The 26,011-nt window shown below is 39.8% G+C and overlaps 1 protein-coding gene across 7 annotated transcripts in view; it reads right to left on the bottom strand.

Annotated features, from left to right (window-relative positions):
• Positions 1 to 1,094: 1,094 nt before the first annotated feature.
• Positions 1,095 to 26,011, bottom strand: part of LOC111150873 (spermatogenesis associated 45) — a 38,194-nt gene continuing 13,277 nt past the window's right edge. The window contains exons 2-9 of one of the 7 annotated variants that reach the window (XM_022508533.1): positions 23,118 to 23,226; positions 22,512 to 22,567; positions 21,763 to 21,827; positions 18,787 to 19,309; positions 12,609 to 12,733; positions 9,671 to 9,758; positions 5,384 to 5,672; positions 1,095 to 1,404 (exon numbers count right to left, since the gene is read on the bottom strand). In XM_022508533.1, the coding sequence (XP_022364241.1) occupies positions 1,385 to 1,404; positions 5,384 to 5,660 (297 nt within the window). In that variant the 5' untranslated portion in view covers positions 5,661 to 5,672; positions 9,671 to 9,758; positions 12,609 to 12,733; ... (2 more) ...; positions 22,512 to 22,567; positions 23,118 to 23,226 and the 3' untranslated portion in view covers positions 1,095 to 1,384. Of the gene's footprint in view, positions 1,405 to 5,383; positions 5,694 to 9,670; positions 9,759 to 12,608; positions 15,220 to 18,786; positions 19,646 to 21,762; positions 21,828 to 22,511; positions 22,568 to 23,117; positions 23,227 to 26,011 lie in introns of those variants that run through there. The other 6 variants (XM_022508536.1, XM_022508534.1, XM_022508535.1 and 3 more) reach the window with 6 other exon arrangements.

Raw genomic sequence — 26,011 nt, forward strand, 5'->3', positions numbered from 1 at the left:
GCTTTAGTTCCAGACTTTCTCTTCAAGGATGCTTGTAGCCAAGGACTTTGGATGGCAGAAATGCCTCACTGGAACAGAAGGCAGGTTTATTTGCCATCCAGTACAGTAAAGGTTGGGTGTCTTAAGCTCAGAGAAACCTCAGGTGTGAGGCAAAACCTGTGTGTGTGGCATCTATCTGGACAGTTCCTGATTGCCATGGAGGGGTAGGGGGAGGGCAAGGGGGACCCGCCTAAACATGAGGCTGGTGCTACCTGCTGTGCTGGGAGTAATAAAGTCCTTTGCCTCAGAGCTAGGAATCTTCTGCCTTCTGTCAAAGCTCATGAAACCGCGGTAGGCTAACCTTCCTAGCTCTTGACACTTGGTGTTTGCCTTTTGAGAAGCAAAAAATCAGTCTGGGGCCTGGCCCTTTTTTTAAAATACCCTCAGAGTTAATGAATCTTATCCATACTGGGCACTTGTGCAGTCCTAGCTGAGGTAGGATTTTAGGCCAATTGAAGGCTCCATATCCCTTCTAATACGAAAATGCTCTAGCCTATGAAGCTTGTGGAGCCAAACGGCAACGAAATACAAGGTGAATATTTCACTGATGTAAAAACAAATGCCAAGAAGCCAGGCAGTGCTTGGCTTACCAAATGGGATAGGCTATGACCTCAGACTGCAACAGGGAACACATCTACCAGGTTAAATTGAAAAATTGCCTGCTATCCAGGAAACAAGGACACAGTGGTGATGGTAGCCAAATGGGGTTTAGCCACGAGATGACTCTAGCAATGCCCACTTTGGGGATGGGCAATAAAATAGAACAAAAGTCTCTGTGGACCTTATATTATCTTCTCAAGTATGTACTTTAAATTATCAAAACCGTAGCCTCAACAGAGTAAGTTAATGCAATTAAGCAATAGAAGCAAGTGTTAACTTCGAGAAACTTTAGTCTTTAACTTGACTGAGTGGGATTACATTCTACTAATTTCAGAAACAAGCTGTTTAAACATTCTAGGTTGGGGCATCTGGCTGGCTCAGTTGGAAGAGGACGCAGCTCTTGGTCTTGGGGTCATGGGTTCAAGCCCCATGTTGGGTATAGAGATTACTTAAATAAATAAAAAAAATAAAAAACATTTTAGCTTACAAAAGAGAAGATCACTGTAAAGTGAACTTTTTGGTCATTCATCTTTGAGACTATCTTTAACCACTCAAAACCTCTTCAGAACATCCAAGTCTAAATAATGGGATGGAATGAATAAAGATGTGTTTTATGTGACAATATAATGTTTTCTTGGTGAGCCAGTGAATTTTTTTAAATTCTTTAATAATTAATATTTGTCAATAAGACAGACATTAGAGAAGGATCAAAGGGAATATATTTCTGTGTCTCTGGAGATGCACTTTATCCAAATATGGCATTATCTGAAAAATAAAAAGTACTTGTTATATAACTTGTAATACATTTCATAGTTCCAGAATAACCCTGAAGGCAGAGAGGACGAGTACTGCTTCACAGATGTAGAAAGGAAGGCTTAGCAACATTAAATGACTAAGCACATGACACTAGTCAATGGCAGAAGCAGAACTTGAATCCAAGTGCAATGGACTGAATGTTTGTGCCCCCCTCCCGAATTCCTATATTGCACCCTAATCACAGTGTGATGGTGTGGAGAGCTGGGGCCTTTGGGAGGTAATTAAGTCATGAGGGTGGAGTCCTCATAAATGGAATTAGTGCCCTTAGAAGAGGCCAGAGAGCCAGCTAGCGCTTTCTGCCATGTGACACGTGGCAAGAAAACAGCCCTCTCTAAACCAGGGAGAGGACATTCGTCAATAACCCGACCATGCTGGCACCCCGATCTCAGACTTCCAGCCTCCAGAACTGTGAGAAATACATGTTGTTTAAGCTACCCATTTGTTGTGATTTGTTATAACAACCTGAACTAACATACCTGTGTCTTCTGTTTTTAAGGCTAGTATGTTTAAGTAAGACCACCCCTCTTTTGGCCTCCACATCTCCAGGTAGAAGGCTGAAAAGAGAGCTTGGAGATCTCCAGCTAAGCAAACCTGTTCCCTGGTCTTCACATCCCTATTGATAGAAGCAAAGAGGAGTCCCCAGAACCCCAAGTGCTCTTAGCAAAGTCCCCAACCTTCCTCAGATTTAACACTCATGGCCTCACCACCGCTGGAGACCGTGAAGACTAATCTCATTCTGTTCCTTATCCCTGTTTACTTGGGCTACCTCAGGAAGCCAAGAGTTCTGAGAGGGAGTCAAACCAAGAAACAGACTCAACTACAGAGTCAGAAGCAACGGCTACCAGTGGTGGGGGAATGGGTCAAATAGGTGATGGGGATTAAAGAGAATACTTACCATGATGAAAAAATAATAAAATTAAAATAATGGGGCGGGGGGGAGAAGCCAGGAGTTGTGGGTTGCCCCACATATCTCTGTGAGCAGTGGTGAATCTCCTGACCGGCACTTCCTGTTCACTCCCAACCTGCTGCTTTATGTTTCTGCACTGCACTTGCCCACTTACAACCCCCTGCCTCTACCCACTCAAGTCCCACTGAAGTCTAAACTTTATGAGGCAGGGGCTGTTTCTGTCACTGTACTGCCGAGCAAATGGAACAGTGCCACAAAAATCTGCTGAATGAATGTGTTTCTTCCTCTATAGGTATGTACAAAGGAAAAGTGTAAAGTACTTTCTAATTCTTACTGTATATGTCCAGCAAAATGTAACTCCTTATTATCCTCTTCCATTTAGTCTACAACAACAAATGTGCCATGGGAAACTCTAGGTTTGTGAGCCTTTGCCCAAGGGCACAGCTACCAGTCTCGAGAGGAATGAGGTAAGCTTTACCACAACTTCTGGAAAAATACATCCTACGTCCCAGTATTTATTCAATCATCAAATGAATATTTTCTGAGTGCCTAATTAACGCCAGACACCATTCTAGGAACGGAATGGATAAAGCGATGAATAAACAGGTAACATCAAGGAGCATTAGGGAGTGACAAACACTGTGGAGGGAAAGGACACCGGGTATAGTGTTGCAGGATGGATGTCTCCAACTCAGGAGAAAGGTCAGGGCCAGAAATAGAAATGTGGGAGTCACAAGAATACAGAGGAGATTTTCAAGCCCTATAACAGTTGAAGTCCAGCAATCTGTCTCATTGAGATCACCTAAAACTAAGTATAAATGATGGGAAGTGGGCCATCTTATAGAAACAGGATGTGATTTTACAGTTAGTGATGTTTATCATTCAGTTCAATACTTATTTGCTGATGGTTTACTGGAGTAATACGTTCATCGCATTTTATAAGTAATATGCTATCTTATTTTTACAAATGAGGTTGTTTTTTTTTTTTCTTTGCATCTGCTGGCCTCCTGGGGGAGGGGGTACTCTCTCATATCTGTTCTCAGTCTAGTGCGGTAGGGCTGAACTTTTGGTTTGGAATGTGGTAAGCTCTCTTTTGGGTTGAGCTTAACTTTCACCTCTCTTAAGCTATCTTTTAAATCTCTTTTAAAACTATCTCTACTGGAAAGACCCTATATCACGGGATACCTGGGTGGCTCAGTGGGTTAAGCCTCTGCTTTCAGCTCAGGTCATGGTCTCAGGGTCCTGGGATCGAGCCCCACATCGCATCGGGCTCTCTGCTCAGCAGGGAGCCTGCTTCCCCTTCTCTCTGCCCACCTCTCTGCCTACTTGTGATCTCTGTCTGTCAAATAAATAAATAAAATCTTTAAAAAAAAAGACCCCATATCAAAGTGTTGTTCATGTGTGTTGTACCTGTCAATATTTACCACATCAGAAATTTAAATGGAGAAAAAATTTAAAGCTCAAGAGTACAATTCCCCATTCCATTTGATGGTTAGAAGAACGATGTGATTGAAATCAAATTGCTTCTGGAAAACTCTGTTGTAGTCCCATGACAGTAAAAAAGGTAAGTAATATCTCAGCATCATTATGAAAATAGCTTTGAGCTTGTGGATCCCCGAAAAAGACCTGAATACTCAGGAGTTCCCCAGGCCACCCTTTCAGAATTACTAATTTAGTCTAAAAAAGAAAAAGCATGTATTTGCATGCTTATTACCATAACATTTAAATTAGATCTATGCTTATTGTGTATCTCATCATCATAAAGTTGAATTTCTTTTTGAGTCTGTTCACTTAAAAGAAACAAAGAGCTTTTCTGCAATATTTAAAGGTTTATTTCAATGTTCCAAAATTGTTGGTTACTAACCTTGATATCATTAATGTTGGCTATGGAAATTACGTTTATTAGACTCTGTTTTGTAGAAAACCATGTGTATTCGTGTGACGTGGCAAACTATGTTTGTCATAGAAGATGGAATTACCCTCTACCATTAAACTTGTGAAAAACTAACCTACTAGTTGTGGCTTAACTCATCTAGTTCCAAGTAATTCAAGCAGAGTAAAAGATTATGCAGATGCACTTAGGACACTAGAGGCATTCTTCCTTGTAAAGAGTTATTTTTTTAGTATAACAAACACATTGCTGTTACGGATTAACTTTGAAGCACATGGAGCACCTCGGTTTCCCATGCCACCCTGCATCACCTCTCTGTTCCACTGACTAAGAGCCTGGGGCAAATGAAAAGTCATAACTCCTTCATCAAAGAAGTTAAATCTCCAAAATAGTGATTCTTTTGTTTCTGCTCTAACTCAATTGTGTTGTTTGTATTTAATACAATTACACTTTTTTTTCTTTTTACATAAAGGACAAAATGCCATCAGTTGCTTGTCTTGACTTAGAAACAAGTATTCACAATCAAGAATAGTTACCCTTTCTCTTCCTCCTCCTGTAAAATAATATGACCACCACCACAAACCCCCATGCCAACCTCCTTCCACATTTTATTATTGTGACTCAGGGCCTCTTGTTTGATATTTGTCATCAAAATCATTTCAGTTTATCTCAATTTTGCTCATGAAATTTTTGCAGAGGCAACAGAAATTGGTGAGAGGAGGTCTCTAGAGTTTTTGTGGTCTATTACAATGATCTACAACAACTTTCCTCAAAATATGGCTCTCAGGCCATCAGCATCAGCATCTCCTTATCCTGCTGAAAATGCAGATTCTGGGACCCAAAGGAGAGCCCTCTCAATGAGTCAGTCTGGAGACGGAGCTTGGGATTCTCTAAGCACAAGAAACTGACAATCTCTGGTCTAGAGTAGATCTTCTATCAACTAATCTCCTTTACTGATGTTTTTTTACTTCAGACAGATCTCCTTTAAACTATCCCAGAACGATACTTCCTGAAACTCTCTCAACCCCAGAAACTCTCCACAAGTTTACTTATAAATACAACCCCACCCCCCCACCCCCTACCCCACCACCCCCGGTCAACTGAGTGGGAATCCTACTGTAACAACTTACTTTTTGGGGGAAAGTGCTTTTTCTCCGTGTGAACAAGGAGACTCAGTGTGACCCAGGAGCTCCTGCCACTATCAGGAACAGATTCTTTGATTTGGGTGTGAGTAGAAGACGGGTATGCACCACTGAAATGCCTCTTTTGAACTCTCAGTAAACTGACTTGATTGCTTCTTTCCACGAGGCAGTTGGATTCACGCTTTTCATTTATCTCCTCCAGGAGACAGCGCTGGCCTTCTTTGAGCTTTCTAATTATTTCACTGGTTCTTCTCTTGGAAGTCATTATGCTGACAAACTAAACATCAGGTGATTCTTACTGTCCCGCAAACAACGGACAAAATACTATCAGTGACTGCTTGACCTCGCAGCCAATACTCATAGTCGGTTCCTCCTTCCCCTCCTGGAAAATACCACCCCCACTGTGCCCCTCACCCCACATCTCACTCCATTTTATTATTGTTTCCGAAGGTCTTTTTGTTTTTTGATGTTTCTTCAGGGGAAAAACATTTTGAAAAGAGGATCTTACATTGAACTACATAAAAACTAATGAGGTACCATATGTTGGCTAATTGAATTTAAATACATAAAAAAAGGGGAAAAAAGAAGATTGCAGTAAAAGAATATATTTCGGTTTTGAAACAAATACTATGTGTTGATTCTTGCTTTAAGGGACTCTTGTTGTTTCTTTTCATTATAAAATAAAACATATTAATTGTAGAAAATTAAGAGAATGCAGAAAAGCATAAGGTAGACAAGCTAAAATCACTCTTGATCCAGAGACAACCAAATTAACATTTTGGATGTTTCTTTCCCAATAAATATCCAAAGGGATCTTATTATAAAAAGTACAGAAAGAGACATTAAATGGACTATGGCAGAACAGAAACTTAAAATCTTGAAGTATTGTTAAATATTTAGGAAGATTTTGCTTGTTAGATCTATCAATTTGTCTTTTCAGACACGTGAAATACTTAAAAATCAAATACGTTAAATTTACAAAAGAAGTTTAAAATATTTAAATATTTAAAGTATTAAATAAGTTTGTAAATGGACTGATTACTTAAAGGTGTTCAGTCTTCTCAATTTGGGTTAACCGAACATTAATTTCAGCGAAAATGAGGGTGAGCTATATATAAAAATAACTCAATTTATAGATAGAATACAAGAGTTATATGTTGAAATCAAAGGTTGACAGAAAGGTTTTTAATGTTTTAATTTTATAAAATCAATATTAAGGGCACCTGGGTGGCTCAGGCGTTCGACATCTGCCTTCCATTCAGGTCATGATCCCAGGGTCCCGAGATTGAATCCAGATGTCAATCTCAGGACCCCTGCTCACTGGGAACCCTGCTTCTCCCTCTCCCACTGCTTGCATTCCCTCTCTTGCTGTGTATCTCTCAGTCAAATAAATAAAATCTTAAAATATATATATATATATATATATATATATATATACATATATACACATATATATAAAATCAACTTTAATTTGAAATCCAAGTAACTATAAATGGTCCCTTTTACACACAAAGGCTCCTCTCAGACATTAAAAAAAATCTCACATTAACATTTTATCTCACATTAACATTTTATATAGATGAACAGAACTTTCTCTTAAGTGACTATGGTAGACTACATTATTTAGACATAAATCCCAGTGAAAACTACTAAAAATTCTGGGGAAAAATTTTTTTTTTAATTTGTTAATAATGAAATGATAAGAGAGTTAGAAAATAGCAGGTCCAAAATGAAGGAAAGCAAGAACAAGGACTTAGGGAGGTAGACAGAACCTGCGCTTGCCTGAGGACATCTTCTGATCCTGAAGGTTAAAGAAGTCATTTTGCTAGCCTAGAGGACAAGGGACAGAAAAATCAAAGCCCAAAGCCTATGCACAGTGGAGAGTCTAAAGTAGACCTTTTCCATAGTAAGTTGGCATCCAAAGGTTTACCCCCTCAGGGTGAGAGTGAAGACACAGTAAACTCACATTCCATCACGTACTTGCTGGAAGAATGTTGCTTTAGCATTAAGTGTAGCTCTGGGGGAAAACCCCTCCATGAAAAGTTGCAAGTGCTTCCTGACTCTCACAAGGATTTTCAACCCAAATTCACAACTAGGGCAGTTGCAAGAAATACCAAAGTGAAAAACAAGAACGGGGCAAGGAATAGCAAGCTGAGGAGCAAGGTGGTAGCAAGAATTTAGCTAAGGGGGTTCCAGGCTGGGAAGACATCCAAGTAACTGACAGAAGCAAACTCAAGTCTTTTCTGGAAGAATTTCATCCTCGGCATCTGGGACTCCCCAACAATACTTTTTCAAAGACAACAAATAGCACACAGCCAAGGATAACCAGTCAAGCACAAAGGTAGATGAGGCATCGTAAAGTGAGAACAGCGGCAACAAAACCATGAAATCTACATATGTGAGAAGCATCAGATGAATTATAGAACAATTACACATACAACATCTAAAAAAACAAGAAAATAAGTTTGCAGCTATGTTCAGGAAACAAGAAGCCAAAAAGAATTTCTAGAAAGAAGAAAATGTTATTAAGCAATATTTAATATAGGCTTAGCAGCGGATATGGATTCAGATGAACAGATAATTAGAGGCCTGGGGAATAAATCAGAAGCCATTATCCTGAATGCAGCATAGAAGGACAAAAAAGACAAAAGGTATGAAAAAGCAAAATATGTGGAGGACACAGTGAGAAGGTCAAACCCACATGAAATGGGAAATCCAGAGGACAAAAGTGAGGCAGAGACAAGACATAAAAAGATGTTTGAGAAATATTCAGAACTGACAAATGATACCACTTCATAGACTCAAGAAGCTCAAAGAAAAACACTCAAGATTTTTTTCTGTTAAATCCACGCTTAAAGTGGAATTTGAAAAAAATTAAGAGGAAATCTTAAAAGCCATGAGAAAATAAAAGGACAGTTGAAATAATAGCTGACCTCTCAAAAAGGAACAATAGAAGCCACAAAACAGAGAAATTATATTTTCAATGTGGTAAAGAAGTTATACAGATGGTAAGTCAGCACACAAAGAGATGCTCAGTCTCATTGATTATTAGGGAGATGTAAATCAATACTGCAGTGAGATACTGCCTATCACTAGAATGGCTGAAATTGAAAAGATTGACCAAATCAAGTGCTGAAGATGTGGAGGAACTGGAACTCTCGGACACTAATGGTTAGGATGTAGAGTGGTACAACTACTTTGGAAAACAGTGCAGTAGTTAAAAAGTTAAACATATGTCTGCCCTATGTTCTATTCCTAGTATTTACCCAACAAAAGTGAAAGTCTCTATACAAGTGTATGAAGAAACTATCTGTACACAAGAAAATTTAGATATGAATGTTCATCACAGCTTTATTTTTATGAGCCAATAAGTTCTACCAACACAAATGTCCATCAACAGCTGAATGGATAAATTATGGTATATCCACACAATGGATACTACTCAGTTATAAAAAAGGAACATATTATTTTTTTAAGATTTTATTTATTTTTATTTATTTGACAGACAGAGATCACAAGTAGGTAGAGAAGCAGGCAGAGAGAGAGGAGGAAGCAGGCTCCCGGCCAAGCAGAGAGCCCGGATGCGGGGCTCGATCCCAGGACCCTGGGATCATGACCTGAGCTGAAGGCAGAGGCTTTAACCCACTGAGCCACCCAGGCGCCCCTAATAAATATTTTTTGAATGAATGAAAAGTATATTACTTATAAATATTGACTCCTATTCACTTACTATGATATCATGAGATTTTTTCATGCCATCACATATAGGTCATTCATAATAAAAATGAAATATTTTAAGACAGTGTGGTAGTCTTTCACATGGAATTAAAATAATATATTTGATTAGTCCATTTATTGTTAGACTTGTAGGTTGTTTACACTTCGAACAGTACACTTTGAAATGTATTGAAGCACAAAAATCACACAAACACTGTTTTAGGAAACCCATCAGAGTCATCAGTTGGTCATTCCTGGATACACAAAAGGAGAAGAGGTGTATTTCAACATTCTCTGGCTAACACATAAATCTTACATGTATTTGTACTTGCAGCAAAGATAGTCCCTGAACAAAAGGAAATGGTTTAAGGGAGAATGGAATTTGAACCCTTTACCCCCTCCCCCAGTCCAAAGCCCAAGGAAGACTAGAATTTAATGCAAGATGGTAAAGAATTGTCTCAGGCAGATAATGCCATAGGAATGCTGTGAAACTCAACAGCATACAACAATAAACATTTATTCTCATGCTTAGTAGTGGATTGAGCGGGCTGGGCTCACCTGAGAACTTGGCTTCTGGCTTAAAGGTCTGACTGGGCTTGGCTCCACGGTGAAGGTTGAGCTTAGATCTGTTCCCAAAATTTTAGAACTGGGAAAAACAAAGAAATCTATTTTCCTCTAATCCAACATGTCAGAAAGGATCTACATCTCCTATCCTTATTTTGTTCCTAGGAATTTTAATAGTATAAGAGATTTTTTTTTTTTTTAAGGTAAAGGATAGAAGAAAACAATTTTTTCCTGAACTACAGTTTCATTTTGCCACCTCTGGCAGGCATAGCATTTCCATTTTCCATTTCTGTTTCCTGACTCCCTGGAAAACCCTCGGTATTAAGCAGCATATCTTTCACAGTAAAATTGGAGTTCAAGCTCATATAATGTAGTAACCCAATAAAAAGCAATTGACAACTGACCTTCTTAAATGTATAAATCCAGTAATGTTTGCTCACAAACATAAAAGAAAATATACAACCTACCAGAAAATGAACACTTGGTACTCAAATGATTTAAGTAAACTTTCTCTTTAGACAAGATGTCAGTTGCAGACATGAAAAGAGAAAAGATGCCTTTTCAACTTTGGATCTAGCAAGTTTAAACTGAAAGAAGACAAAATATTTTACATACTCAATTAACACTAAAGAACTGAATTGGCCTCAATAAGCCTAACTCTATTCCAATCACCAATTAATTATCCAGTGTAGTGGAAACAAAATATGGTTTTACTTAAATAGTTTAAATACCTCATTTTTTGTCATCAGTTTCAACTTACTTTTACTAGAGATACTAATTTGTCAGAATTTAGACTTTTTGAATTATATCCCTTCTAACACTTCTACTGCTTATCCTCTCTAGGGGATGAAATAAAATTGGGACATGACTAAAGGAAAAGAAAACAAGGTACATTTTTATATGACACACAAAATAACTGTATGACCTTAGTTAAGTCACCTTCTCTGGGCACTCAGTTTCCTTAAATGTTAAGTGGAAATAATACCCAACTCTCAGTCCTCTCATCACAATGATTAAATGACCTAATATAGCCAATCCTTAATAAATGGTAACCTTTTTTAAAGATTTGTTTATTTATTTGAGAGATAGCACAAGCATGGGCAGGAGCAGAGGGAGAGGGAGAGAGAGAATCTCAAGCAGACTCCCCACAGAGCTCAGAGCCTGACGAGGGGCTTGATCTCACAACCCTGAGATCATGACCTGAGCTGAAACCAAGAGTCAGAAGCTTAACCAGCAGAGCCACCCAGATGCTCCAAATGGTAACTTTAATCCATCAGTTAGGTACTGTGAAATAAAGGATTTGGGCAATTGGAGAAATAGTATTTCTTGTCCCTCCAGTTATGTTTTGTTTTGTTTTGTTTTGTTTTGTTTGTCCCTCTAGTTATTGATCTGTTTACTTGTTATGTAGCCAGAATCAGCCACGTAATTTGTGGGGCCTAGTGAAAAATGAAATTGTAGGGCTCCTTACTGAAAATTCATTGAAAATTTCAAGATGGCAATAGTAGAGCATTAAAGCAAGTGTGGGGCCCTTTTGAGCAGAGGATCCCTGTGTTAGTGCGGAGGTCACATGCCTATGAAACTGACTCTGTGTATGATATAGTAACAGGATGATTTCTATGATTTATTCACCCAGTTTTAGTCTTTTAAATGGCGATAAGTGGGCAACTGGTGGCTCAGTGGGTTGAGCCTCTGCCTTCGGCTCAGGTCATGGTCTCGGGGTCCTGGGATCGAGTCCCGCATTGGGCTCTCTATTCGGCAGGGGGCCTGGTGCCCCCCCGCCCCGCTGCCTGCCTCTCTGCCTGCGTGTGGTCTCTCTGTCAAATAAATAAATAAAATCTTTTAAAAAATAAAATAAATGGCGATAAGTAATGTGCCTAACCTATGGTTTTTTAAAGGGCTTTGAGTGGCGCCTGGCTGGTTCAGTTGATGGAGCATGTGACTCTTGATCTCAGGGTTGTAAGTTCAAGCCCCACAATGGGTGTAGAGATAACTTTAAAAAAAAAAACAAAATCGGGCGCCTGGGTGGCTCAGTGGGTTAAGCCTCTGCCTTCGGCTCAGGTCATGATCTCAGGGTCCTGGGATCGAGGCCCGCATCAGGCTCTCTGCTCAGCGGGGAGCCTGCTTTCTCCTCTCTCTCTATGCCTGCCTCTCTGCCTACTTGTGATCTCTCTCTCTCTGTTTCAAATAAATAAATAAATAAAATCTTAAAAAAATCTTAAAAAACCCACAAAAATTAAGAAAAGGGTTTTGAAAATATTAAGCATACACAGAGAGAACATCTTCATTATTCATGAATTCCATATTAGCAAATGTGTCTACTCATAAAAATTTGTTATCTCAAAATCAATACTTGTGACATTTTCATTGTCATTCCCAGAAATTCACAGAGCAGCAAAAATTTTAGTCTCCTTGAGGTGCATATTCCCAGCTAAGGTCTAACAAGGGAACACTCTGCCTTCTTGCTTCAGCTCTCATACTATAAACAAGTGTCCTTTTCCTCATGTATTCAGTGTCATTATATTTTAGGATTCTCCCCTACCCGAGTTGAGCGCCAAAGTGTTGTCTGGTGCTCTGAACAGCGATAAGGCTATAATGAGCCTTATATGTGTTAGATAAGCTTTGTTCAGGTGTGACTTATAGTGCTTTTGGTTGTGAGTTCAATGGTAATGAATCAACAGTATGTATTAAATACTGTGTCTTTAAACAGATACATACATAAAATAAGGTTACATATTGATTGGTTGACAAAAATATTATGACCAGAGGCTCACAAGAACCTAACCCTCTTTTTCCCCTAGGAACAGTGGCTGAGTATTTGGTCATTCAGTGTTTGGGGCCACTTTATAGAACATAACTACTGCAATAACAAGAACCAACAGTGCAAATAGACAAAATATACTACTGTTCCTACAGGTATGTTATCATAAATTACCTTTACTGTACAGCAACCGGAAGCCTATTTGAAGTCCACTGGTTTGCATCAGCCTACTGGAACGTTACCCTGGTGATGGAACATTATGATCTAAGCCATTCCAATGTTGTTCTATTCATAGAACCCTAATTAAGAGAAACGTTAGAGTTAGAGAGACCGTTTACTTATCAGCCATATATCCTTGAATAAATTACTCAATCTCTCTTAATATCAGTTTCTTCATCTGAGATAAAGATATCAATTTCGTGAAGTTGCATGTTTGTGTGTGGGTGGTAGGAGGCAGGAGGGGGCTGGAATTAAATGAGATATGCGTGTAAATTAAATGAGAAATACATTTTTACATTGTACCTGCTATTGATTTATTACATGTACTGATATTTCTTGAACATGTACTCGGTGCCTGGTATTGTTCTGGATAGTGAGGACAAATGGGCACCTACGCCCACGAAGCTTAGAGTTTAAAGGTTTAAGATCGGTACTTAGTAAATCATAGCTATTCTTACTGATTTTTTTTGAACCTCATATTTTACTTGGCAATTATTTTATTCATTTATCATTTTTTTTCTCAGAAGAGGAAGCCTCCCACAAAAACAAGTCTTCAGAACTACAAAAGTCATAATTTCTTTCTCTCTTTACAGGACTTTGTGATAGAAGAAATAAGATTGGTATTAAAGAAAGCAGTTCACAATGCCAGAGAAATGAATTCCCTAAGGAACTATAGGAAGGGTCGGCAAAAAAAGACCACCTGATTCTGCTGAGACTGGGGTAAAACAAACAAACAAACAAACAAGAAAACTCTTGAGGCTAATGCAGGTGGTTGCTGAGGATGAGAAGGTATTTTGCCACTGCTGGCTTTTTGTTTTTTAGCAAAGTTCCCAGATAATCCAAAAGGCTTCTAAGAGACCTAATTTGTTGGGCACAACTCTGGCATCTGAGGGCCAGGGGCTATATTCAAACCCTCTTCTTACAGTGCAAGCTGGAGGAAGATTTCTCCCTCTGTGGGCTTCAGTGTCGTTAGCTGTGAAATGGGCTTCTATCACTACAGAGCTATTGTGAGGATTAAATGAGATAACACATGAAGGGACTTGGAAACCATAAAGTATATAAAGCAAATGTTGGGGAGGAGAAATTTTTCTCTACCCTCAAGCTTTTTCTGGCTGGTCTAAGAAATTAACATGAGACAGATAACAGGAAAGAATCAATCTAATTTGTATATACAGGGGTCCTACAGATATGGCTAAGGCAGGCAGCTTTTTTTTAAAACAGAGAAACAATAAATTAGTGAGGAATTGACAGGATAAAGAAAACTTACGTTTGGGAACTTCAACTAGTAAGGAATTCTAAACAGAATTTAGATGGGAGCTGCCAGTTAATAAAAGTAACAAGGTTTGTTTATATAGGCTTCGTCACCTTAGATTCTCTATCTGTGATGATAAGGATGTCTCTCTACCTCCTGATACAGGGAGGATACCTTTCACATGGGAGGTTAGTTTCTTGCTCTCTGGGCACTAAGGAGAGTCAGTGTATCTATCCTTTTTGCACTGGCTGTTTCTTAAGTAACTTTAATTCAAAATAATCAAGATGCCAACATAGCATATTTTGGAGTAGCCTACCCTGAGCCCTACCCTGAGTGTTATGAGTTTTTCTAAAATGTACATTGGTTAGATAGATTATTAATTCAGAAAGTTATGTGTGTTGTATCCAAGAGTAATTCTCCATCATTATTTTACAATGCAATTATTTGTCACATAAGAAAGCCAATTGGTAATTCTTAAGCCAACGATTTTTCTCTCACTCAGAGGTCACTCTCCCAGGAGAGAGTTCAGGCTCCATGCTAAGGTATCCTATTCCCATCTTCCTGGATTTACTCTGGCTTGCTACCATGAGTTTAGGGTAGGCCACCACAGGATGTAATGCTTTAGCATGAGCATTATTTTGAACCCCAATCAATCAATGCACATAAGCATGAGGGCATACCCAATGCTATAGGGTCTAACTGGCATGAGAAATATGATATAGGTTGTATCTGAGAGGCAAAAGCTTGTCCTAGAATGCTTGCAGCAATGCCATTATTTTAAGGCAGTATCGATGTAAAGGTTTGTTAAAATTAGGGAAGCCTAGGGCTGGGGTGTTGACAATATTAATTCCCAGGCTTTAAAGGATGGTAATGTCTCTGAAAGCCAGGAAATGGGCTCTGGGGTGGTCTCTGGGAGAAGAGCATACAGAGGTTTAACAAAGTCTACAGAATCAGGAATCCATTGGCTACAGTAGCCAACTTCCCCCCAAAATGTACATAATAGCCACTTACTTGTCTGGGGGAGAGGGATGAACAAAAGTGACTCAAGGTGTTTTGGAGCCAGCTTTCCAATGCCCTGAGATCTCTCCTGTCCTACGTAGTGAACAGTTGTTTGCACCCACTGCAGTTTAAATGTGGAGGCTTTATGGCCTCATTCAGTCAGTGCCTTTAGGAGGATGAGGGAATCTATAAGAGCTCCCTGCTTGGTTTGATTATCCCCTGATTAGAATCAGAGGTGACAGGTAGAGATAAATCCTCTGAGCAGATGGTAGAGAAAGTCACATGAGTGTCCATTTAAAAATCCCACTCCTGGGGCACCTGGGTGGCTCAGTGGGTTAAGCCTCTGCCTTTGGCTCAGGTCATGATCTCAGGGTCCTGGGATCAAGCCCGGAATCTGGCTCTCTGCTCAGCGGCGAGCCTGTTTCCCCCTCTCTCTCTGCCTGCCTCTCTGCCTACTTGTGATCTCTGTCTGTCAAATAAATAAATAAAATCTTAAAAAAAAAAATCCCATTCCTGATCCTCTATTTTAAAGTTAATGGTGGGCTTTGGGGTGTGACTGAGGCCTGGATGCCACTATCATTTAAGGGCGAATTGTCCCTCAGGAGAAAAACAAATTCTCTCAGGGTGATGGGGCTTAGGGACATTGCTTCTTAAACTTTACTTTTTCATAAGTACAGGACAATTTCTCTTCCAGTGACCTGGATTCTTGCAATATCTATGATTGCCTGGAGGCGAACAGGGAGAACTCTGAATGGGCCTTGAATTACTCTCAGTCACGCTCTCACCTTTCCAAAGACTCAAGTTGCAAAGCAAGAATTGTTGCTGAGTTCTTTTTTAATCCTGCTTTCCTGCTCTTTTCAAAGAATTAAGTAGCTGCCTCCGTTTTTATGCCTAGTGGCTGCCCTGACCAACCGACCATGTGGATTTGTTATTTGATATCAAGGAGAAAATATCCCACTAAAGCAGAAATTAAAGGTTCCTATGTCCCAGGGCTTCTGGATTTAATAAAGTCTGCCTTTGAAAAGTTTATATAAAACATTCAACAAAGGCTTTTATGCGCTCTTCTTTCTAAGTACATGGTTCAAACTCAGACCAATTTACTTTGAGGGAGAACACCTGTAACAGAGCTCCCATGCGAGCCTCCAGCTGAGCTGTTTCCTGGTATATGTGCAGGACGGCCTGGGAAAAGCTTCCTCTGTGAGGGGGTTTTCTCCAGGGACCATCTAGCTTGTCTCCTCACCATCCTATAATCCTGGGTAGGAAGAACACCCCTTCATAGCCGGTCTAGGTCTCTGTGAGTGGGGTTGTAAATTACCACTAATCTTTCTAACTCATCTCTAAATTTGGTAGGATGTGGAGAACAAAGGCAAAAGAAAAAATTAAATTTCCTTCCAACTTACAACCCATTGACCAGTCCTTGAGAGTGACCGACATTCCTCTAGGAACTCAACTGCCCCCATGTTAATACTTTGATCAGGGTAAAAGGCAGCCTTAGCTTAGCATTAGCACAAACTGCAGGATCCTATTGATCTTCTTTAACATATGGAAATCCCTTTGGAAACTTCCTTTATCTCTCCCCCCAACCCCAAGATACATGTTAGAAATCATCCTCCAAGCATATGGCCCACTGATATACACCTGGAGGGTCTCATGACTAAGGTTTTACTAAACAGTAGTAAATGACCTTGTCCTAACAACAGCAAGCCCCTCAAGGTGCTGGAAACCTTGCCCCCAAATTCCGTAGAGACTTCACCATCCCTACACCACTCCCCCCAGCTTGAGAGTTACGATCAGCCACTCCTCATGACCCCAGAGCTGCTCTCTCTGCCTGCTGGTCCTGTTTCTGAGCTTTCATAAAACCACACCTTTTGCACCAAAGACACCTCAAGATTTCTTTCTTGACTGTTCACTACCGAACCCCAACATTTTCACATCACTCCAAGGGCAGAAGTAAAAGGATTTTATAATTTAAAAGATCTGCTGCTATCCTGGGGACATGAATTCTTTGCCCTGGCGGTCCAGGATACGTGCACAAAGGACCTGGTACAGGAATGCCCGAAACCGGCAGAGCTTGATTCCGAGCCCTGGGAAGTAGGAGGAGTTGAATTATAAGCGATAGCAAAGCAAGCCCTGTTGCTCTCCCTGGGCACTTTTGCTAAATTCACTTCCTGACATTCAGTATTTACATAAGGAAACTGTATTTCCTGGGCCTAGAGATCAGGCAGAAGTACTCTCTGCAAATCTCATGAAGAAAGGGAAATTATAACAGGCAGCTAGTTGTTAAAGAGGTTTTTTTTTGGTGGTGGGGGGGAGGTGATAGCAAAGGCCTTTGTTGTTGCACAGACAAGAAAGATGCTGTTGTGAAAACATGAAACATCTCCGGTCACAGATCACTAATCTGTGACACCAGGCAGGTGCTACTGAAATGGGACTTTTCTGGCACTAACAAGCAACAAAATTTGAGAAAACAAGGCCCCTTATGTTCTGGGCCCCTTACAACAAACTCCTCTGACTGCTGACACAGCCAGCCAAAGAGCATGTCTTGGAACCCCAACTGGCCACCAGGTAGACCCTAGGAAGTGCACCCTCCCAATGGTGAAGACCAGAGAGCGTATTTTTATTGGTCATAAAAATAAACAACAAAGGCCTTTACTTTTATAGTCTATCTTTGTAAATGAACTCTCTAGATCTTGTGAGAGCAGCATATTTTACACTCTCTTGTGAGATGCCTCTTGTGTCCTTGGCTTAGGTTTGACTCACTGTTGAGATGAATAGATCCTCCTCATCAATGACCAGACAATGGATATTCTTTTTTGTTTTGTTTTGTTTTAAGATTTTATTTATTTATTTGACAGAGAGAGATCACAAGTAGGCAGAGCAGCAGGCAGAGAGAGGGGGAAGCAGGCTCCCTGCTGAGTAGAGAGCTGGATGTGGGGCTCCATCCCAGGACCCTGAGATCATGACCTGAGCCAAAGGCAGAGGCTTAACCACTGAGCCACCCAGGCGCCCCGACAATGGATCTTCTGAATCAGAGAAACTTTGATGTTTGAAAAATTTAACAGGGCTCTCATCCTAAAGAATTGTCTTAATGGCATCTATGCAAAGACCAAATTCAGAAGTAGATACAAAAGTATATAACATCCTTTTTCCAAGGGAAATCTTGGAATCCTTTTTCCAAGATGAGAACAAAAACAAAAACAAAAACAGAAATTAGACTTGGAACAAAAATTAAAAAATTTAAAACTCCACATCCGACATAAATTCCTCCTCGTGGGGAGTCAGCTTCTGCCTTGTCCTCAGCTTGCTTTCTGCTCCCTCATCATTAAGTAGGAGGAATTTATGTCGGATGTGGAGTTTTAATTTTTGTTCCAAGTCTAATTTCTGTTTTTGTTTTCATCTTGGAAAAAGGATTCCAAGATCCCCCCGCCCCGCATAGTATACAATCAGCTGCCCCTCACAACACCTGTGCAGCAGCTCTTTCTGCCCACGAGTCCTATCCCCGTGCTTTAATAAAACCACCTTTTTACACCAAAGACATCTCAAGAATTCTTTCTTGGTCATTGACTCCTGACTCCACCCCACCAAACCTCACCTGTATTCTAAAACCCTATCATTAAGAACCAAACGATTAAATGCACCATCTTCTGGCACACCTGTTTGTTTTATGTCTAAGATCTGTGGTCCTGGAATCTGTAAGAAAAAAGTTGGTCAGTATTGCTTTCGCAGCAGATTTTGCAATACCTTTAAGAATCAAGGAAAAGTTCCTGATTATAGCCTTAATTTACATTTATCCCTAACCAGAGAAGTAGGGACCTGCCAAAAGTACTAAAACCCTTCTAGTGGCTCCTTTCTAACTCCATGATGTAAATTTGGGGAACTGACCAATGAGATGTCTTCTTTAGCTTGTAAACATTTAGAGGCATAGTTAGATTTTCTCCTTCCCTGAAATAAAAGGTTGCGTTCAGTTCCAGAGGTCACTCCTTTAGCTATGGCCTGGGAAATACAAATGAGAGCATTATTCTTCTGGCCAATGCCAGAGTCAAGGAAAGGAAAAAGAGAAAGGGTTTCATTTTAGTTCAAGTATGAAGTCTTGATCCGCCGTCTTGGGCAGAAACAGTTTACCTCAATGCCAGCTACTTCTCTTCCTTGCCAATTTGATTTGGAGATCTCCAGCATCTATGGAGGGATCAGGGGGACCTCCTTCAGCTGTGACGTGTGTACCCAAGGCTCAATGCCTTCTCCTTTTGCAGCAGTATTGGTCATCAGGGGCACTTGGTAAAGTCTCTTTCAATGGGGCTCAAGGGCTGTCTTTCTTTGATAATATTTTCAGAATACCTCATCATCAGGCTCTAAACTGTGACCAACAGAATCCTTTGAATTGGGAAACCAGGGAGCCTTCTTTAACCTGTGGATGATAGACATTAGAGACTTATAACAGCTCGTCATGCTTTCATGAGACAACCAGGTCAGCAGAAAGTAGTACAGTGGTAGAATTTTAAGAAGCTTGCAAGGTTTTCGTTAAGGCTGGTGTGATTTGCCCAGTGAAGTGGGTGCCCCGATCATTAGAGATCATAGGTGTACCCCAAGTGGGAAGTACATTTTTTAAACAGTTTTTGTTTTTTTAAACCCATTGTAAAGGCATCAGACTTGCCATGGGGAGAGGCTTTAACCCACTTGGAAAAACATACAAAGAGTAACAAGAACATATTGATCGCCCATATGAAGTGGCAGATGAATGAAGTCCAGCTGTAGGTGCTTGGAGGGTCCAAAGGGAAGATGTCTGAGGCCTCTGGAGACAAAAACAATTTTTTTAGGATTATGGACCTGACAAGTTGGACATTGCTCATGGACTGTTCTTGCAATTTTATACAAGTCTCCCCACCAACGTCTATAGTTTGAGTCATCTTAAATGCCTCATGGTGGGTAAAGGAATGCAACCCCCCCCCCAAAAAAAATGGGATTTGCCAGGGACCTGGGAAAAACCCAGCAGCTGTCTTGGTTTTCCCATAGCCCTGACTGTTTAATTTACAGCCATTGTTCAATTTCGCAATTTCAGGAGCGGACTGTTGCTATGTTACAAGGACATCAGGATGGGAAGAGTCTCTCTGTGAGGGGCCATTGTTTGTAGAAGCAGAATGTACTTGTCACACGTACCCAAATCTTACAAATACAACATAAAGAAAACTTAGTATTACTTCTAATTTGGCAATGCTTCCTACATAATTTGACACATCAAATGAGCCTACTTAGTTCAGTAAATCTTTTGGAATGGTCCAGGTCAAAAAGACTTAAACAGACCAAAAATCTACAAACAAAACAAAACCAAAAAAACTCTTTATCCTTTTAATGTAGAGAAAACCAAATTTTAATTTTGTACCAACTTACTTTTGATATTAAAACGTACTCATTTTAATCTTAGTCCTGACCACCCATAAAGTTCCTTTCCAAGGATTCCTTTTTCATAAACTTCTGGCAACTTTCTTTTTTACATTCAGATTTTGTCCTGAGGTTTCCATCTTAAAATAACCAGCCTCACTTTGGACAGAATTACTTTCTTCTCCCTCAGCTAAAATGTATTCCCATCCCTCTTATTTATTATTTTTTAAAAATTATTTTTATTAACATATAATGTATTATTTGCCCCAGGGGTACAGGTCTGTGAATCATCAGGCTTACACATTTCATAGCACTCACCATAGCACATACCCACCCCAATGTCCATCACCCAGCCACCCTATCCCTCTTATTTATTTTAACCAAAAATACACATCTTACTTCTTTTGCATGGAGTATGTTTCTCTTGTTAGAATTTTTTAGCTCTTAGAAACCTTAATTTCTAGTGAAAGCTAATAAGTAAGCAATGATGAACTCTGTTACACCAGTACTTTTTTTAAGTTGGTTAACTGACATTTTGGTCCACGCTTATTTTGGAGTTCTCAACCTGATGGTTACTGATCGAAGTTCCTCAGGATACGAAACAGGCTTAGTAAGATTTGCTGTTTTTGCTACATATCTACAACTTCCAGGGCTATAGTTCTTAGACATAAGATATGCTGAAAGGTGGCACACTTGACCCTAGGATCCAAGGATCCCATTAGCTAAGGCTTTGGGTTTCTTAGAGCCGAAGTAATACTTAAAAGGAACATGCCACTGGATTTGGGGATTGTGTTTGACAGTTTACCTCACTGCGCTGAAATTTTCTTGAGGTTGGCAGGTGACCTAGTGTCAGTTTAACCCATTCTGTGACCCACTTATCCTATCACTGGAGTCTTCTTGAGGTGCCTAGAGCTCTAGCAGCCTTTAAATGGTTGACCCATGCCCACAGTTTTTGTGGCTTTTTGGCCTCTGAGATCCCCTCTAGCAGTAGCCTTTATCTCCACCAAACAAGACAAACAAACATGTGCACCTTAAAGTATTGGCAGTTACCCAGAGATAGATGTTTCTTCACCTTGACCACAAGAAGGGCCTGTGCACATACCATCAATTCCCATGGAACCTTGCTAAGGTTTTTCCCCGGGGGGACCTATGGCCTGAAAGGTCTGGGGAGACCTTTCTCCAGCTGAGTCAGTCTATAAGCAAAACTGCTAGCTCTCCTGAGCTCTAGGCTGACCTGTCAGCTCTGTTGGCAGAGTAGCCAACTCAACTGGGCTCCAGCTGGCTCCAGGCGTAATGCAAATATGCCAGTTCAGTTGGCTCCAGGCATAATCATGTCAGCTCAAGCTGACCCGCCCAGTAAAGGAAAGCCAATTAGACAGGGATCTTCAACACACAAAGAGCAGAGCTCAGAATCAAGACGGACTTATCCATAGCCCTTGGAAATGTGAGAAAGTCAACTCAAAGTATTCTCAGGTACCACACCTGTTTTTCTTGTTGTCCCCAGACGCTGCCACAAGTTCACTTTGGGTCCCATCACTGCCACCAACCTGTTAATTAACAAAAATTCAACTGAGGAAATTTTTGAAGGTATAACTGGCTTCATTTAATCGATTCATGAATCAGGCAGAGTCTGATTTAGCAAGTAGAGGGGAGCTCGAAAGGGCTACAGAAAAGGTAAAAGGCTTTTAAAGGGAGAGAGGGAGTTGAAAAAAGGAAATTATTAGCAAAGAATCCATTGTTTTAGGCAAGGTCACCCTCCTAAGTAAACTTCTTAGTGCTGACCGGGAAATTCCCATGTTGACTGGTTAAAGATTCTGGAACATTGAAACTGTTGTCAGGTTAGGATAGGTATTAAGCCTTGGTTTACTGACTTGGGGACTTAACCTACGTAATACCATTTTGGGCCTGTGGTTTTCTTTTTAACAATCCAGAAAAATAAAGCAAGCGGGAGCTAACATAACTGGATGGGCAGATCAACCCCTGGTTATCATTTATGCTCCAACCCAATTCCTTGGGGGAAAAAATGAAGAGCAATTATCCTTATATTACCAATCTTTGCTAAATAAAAAAATGCAGTTCTAGAGGCAATGCAAAGTTCATCTATTCCTTCTCACCAGTTCTAACACTTCCCCTATTTTTCTCATAAGGCTTGCAAAATTATTGGCCTTCAAAAACCAGTCTTTCTTGGGAACTTACATTTTTTCTCTGTCCTTTCAAGATATGAATCTTACCTTGTATTTCCAATATAAATACCCAGGAGGCATCTGAAACAACGCCAACCCTAAGACTAAATGGGGGACAGGGTTAGGGACCTTTTAAAGAACACGAAGTGCTCCATAGCTTCTATAAGATTACTTGTCAAGGACAAATATAAATCACGTGCCTTCTCTACAAATATTACCAGTAAAAATCTTTAGCTATCCAAGCAGATAAACTTAACTTACAAACTAGTGAGTTTTGTATTGTTATACCTGTTTCATGCTCAAATTTTAAAATGGAAAGCTATAAAAACCTCAGTTTTATACATTATAAATATATTTTTCTACCTCCAGATAGTATTACCAAAATTAATTTGCAAGAGAGCTCTATTTGATTGGCCTAAAATTAAGCACTTACACATTCAAGCATTTCTAAATCTCAAAAAATATAATAGAAGCTAACCAGTTTTTCAAGTTCATGTGATCTAGGAAAATTTTCAGTAAATAAAAGCTAAGTTTAAATTTGTTGATTTAATTAATATAAGAAATACACACAGCCAACAGATACATGAAAACTTGTTCAACATCACTCATCATTAGTGAAATGCAAATCAAAACTACAATGAGATATTACCTCACCTTGTCAGAATGGCTCAAATCAGAATTATGAGAAACAAAAAGCACTGGTGAGGTGTGAAAGAAAAGTCCCTTCATGTACCGTTGGTGGGAATGTAAACTGATGCAGCCACTGTGGAAACAGTATGGAAGTTGGTCAAAAATTAAAAATAGGGGCACCTGGGTGGCTCAGTGGGTTAAGGCTCTGCCTTCGGCTCAGGTCATGATCTCAGGGTCCTGGGATGGAGCCCCACATTGGGCTCTCTGCTCAGCGGGGAGCCTGCTTCCTCCTTTCTCTCTTCTCTGCCTGCCTCTCTGCCTACTTGTGATCTCTCTCTGTCAAATAAATAAATAAAATCTTTAAAAAAAAATTAAAGATAGAACCAACATATGATCCAGGAATCACACTACTGGGTATTTACCCAAAGAAAATGAAAACACTAATTTGAAAATATATATGCACTCCTATGTTTGCTGCAATATTATTTACGATAGCAAAGATATCGAAGCAACCCAAGTGTCCATCCATAGATGAATGGATAAAGAAGATGTGATACATATGTTACATATATACAATGGAATATTAAATAACATACAATATATGTAGCGGAATATTATTCAGCCATAAAAGGAATTTTTCTTGCCATTTGCAATGACATGGATGGGCCTAGAGGGTATGACAGTGGAATAAGTCAGTCAGACAAAGACAAATGCCATATGAATTCACTCATGTGGAAGTTAAGAAACAAAACAAATGAACAAACAGAAAAAAAGAGACGAACAAAAACACAGACTCTTAAACACAGAACACTGATGGTTACCAGAGGGAAGGTAAGTGGGGGGATGGGTGAAATCGGTGAAGGGGATTAAGGGTACACTTACTGTGATGAGCACTGAGTAATATGTAGAATTGTCAACTCACTACATTGTACGCCTGAAACTAATATAACATTTTATGTTAATTACACTTCAGTTAAAAAAGAGGAGAAAAGTATGATGCGGATGCTAAAAACTATATACAGAGAGAGATGTGTCTTTTGAGTTATTGGCATTAAGTACGATACTTTTCTACTTCGGTTTACTAAAAGTCAAATAAGATCATGTTATCTTTGTTACCAAATTTGTCAGCAAAAAGTAAGTAACTTAAGATGATGGCTAACTGCTTTAATGTCTCATGAAATTTTCATAAGCAATCTAAGTATTATTATTAATAAATAAATTAAAAAGATGAATAGTTCCAGCAAGCAAATTCAAAGGATTCAAAGGACCCCAAATGATCAGTTGCTACTCTTGCTGCCTTTATGTAATCAGGCCAAGTTTATTAAAGTAGACTTATTTTGCAAACAGATTAGTCTTAATTTGACTATCTTTTATAGAAATGACAGTATTTATAAAGAGAAAAATTATGTTTCAATAACAAAGCTTTGTGGATATTAGAAGCTAATATTATTCATTATAAACTGGACTGGATCCTAAAGTCTTCTAGCTACAAATCTCCACACTCACATTTCTAATTTTTCTCCTACCATCTTGTCTTAGAATCATTAAGAACTAAAACTGTGCTTTTCCCAAAGCCATGCAAACTGAAGTTGGACAACTTGACATATAAACTTCAAGGGAATCACCACAACAGTTCATGTATGGACAATCCTTGTTGCCCACTGGTGTGAGGGCCACTCAGAGAAATGACCAGAGACACCCAAACTGCAAACAAGGAAAGTCTATCAGATTACCCATGTCTGCCCTCACTCCATCTAGAAATGCTTCGAGGCGGACATCTAGAAATCCTTTCAACTGGCTACCCTCAGAACTCAGAGACAGGTTTAAAATTTACTCCAACCATTAACAATTGCTTTTCTTTGCTCCCACAGAAATGCCTCTTACTTAATACCTGATTGTTTGTACCATACAGGCCTAGCTTTGGTAGGCCATCTGCAAGATAACCTCCTGAAATGAACTGAACTCAACTGACCTATTGTCAGGACTAAGAGGCTAGTTAGTTCGATGAGATGAAACAATCTACCAGTTCGACTTCTGGACAATGAAACTTCTTGGGGGAATTTCAAAGGAGGACTGTAGGGGAGTGAAAACTGCCAACCCAAACCGTGTTTCTTTAGCTCAACAGGAAGGAATTTGTAATCATGGGTGAAAAATGTCACTTCTATGTCTAACAAATCTGTTAAAAGAAAGGATTAGTAATTTTCTTCAGATAAATTAAGTTTACCCACTATATGGGACCAACCTACTCCCAGGAGTAGGAGACGGGTCTAATGGGGGTATGGGTAATGTGCTTCAATTTGTTCTTTTCTATTTTTTTTAAAGATTTTATTTATTTATTTGACAGAGAGAAGTATCACAAGTAGGCAGAGCAGCAGACAAGGGGTGGGGGGGAGCAGGCTCCCTGCTGAGCAGAGAGCCCGATGCGGGTCTCGATCCTAGGACCTTGAGATCATGACCTGAGCCAAAGGCAGAGGCTTAACCCACTGAGCCAACCAGGTGCCCCTGTTCTATTGTTTATCCTTATTCTAATTTACGTTGTTTCCTCCCTTTATGGATTTCTTGCCACTCAGCTACTAACTCTCCACAACCACCAGCTCAGCATTTAATATGTGAAACTTCTAAGAAAGTCTTAGAGGAAAAAGCTGTTGAGGTTCAGGGGAGGCCACCCCAGGATGTGCTGCTTTGGCATGTGGATTAATTTAAGTTAAAAACAATCAAGACCTAAAAGGCACAGGAAGAACCATTGACCTTCCCTCTGTCAACCTTACAAATAAAATGGCCAGTTACTTTATTTGGAAATAGCAGAGGAACTGCAATTCAGGGCAAGCAAGCTATGGTGAACCCTAGGCAAATCCAAAGAAACAAAGGGAAGGTTAGCTTTTATTAGGTTTTAGAAGGAAATTGGGGAGGGTTGTTTT

Source organism: Enhydra lutris, unplaced genomic scaffold, assembly GCF_002288905.1.
Source record: "Enhydra lutris kenyoni isolate GAN:26980312 unplaced genomic scaffold, ASM228890v2 scaffoldscaffold24, whole genome shotgun sequence".
Lineage (NCBI taxonomy): Eukaryota > Metazoa > Chordata > Mammalia > Carnivora > Mustelidae > Enhydra > Enhydra lutris.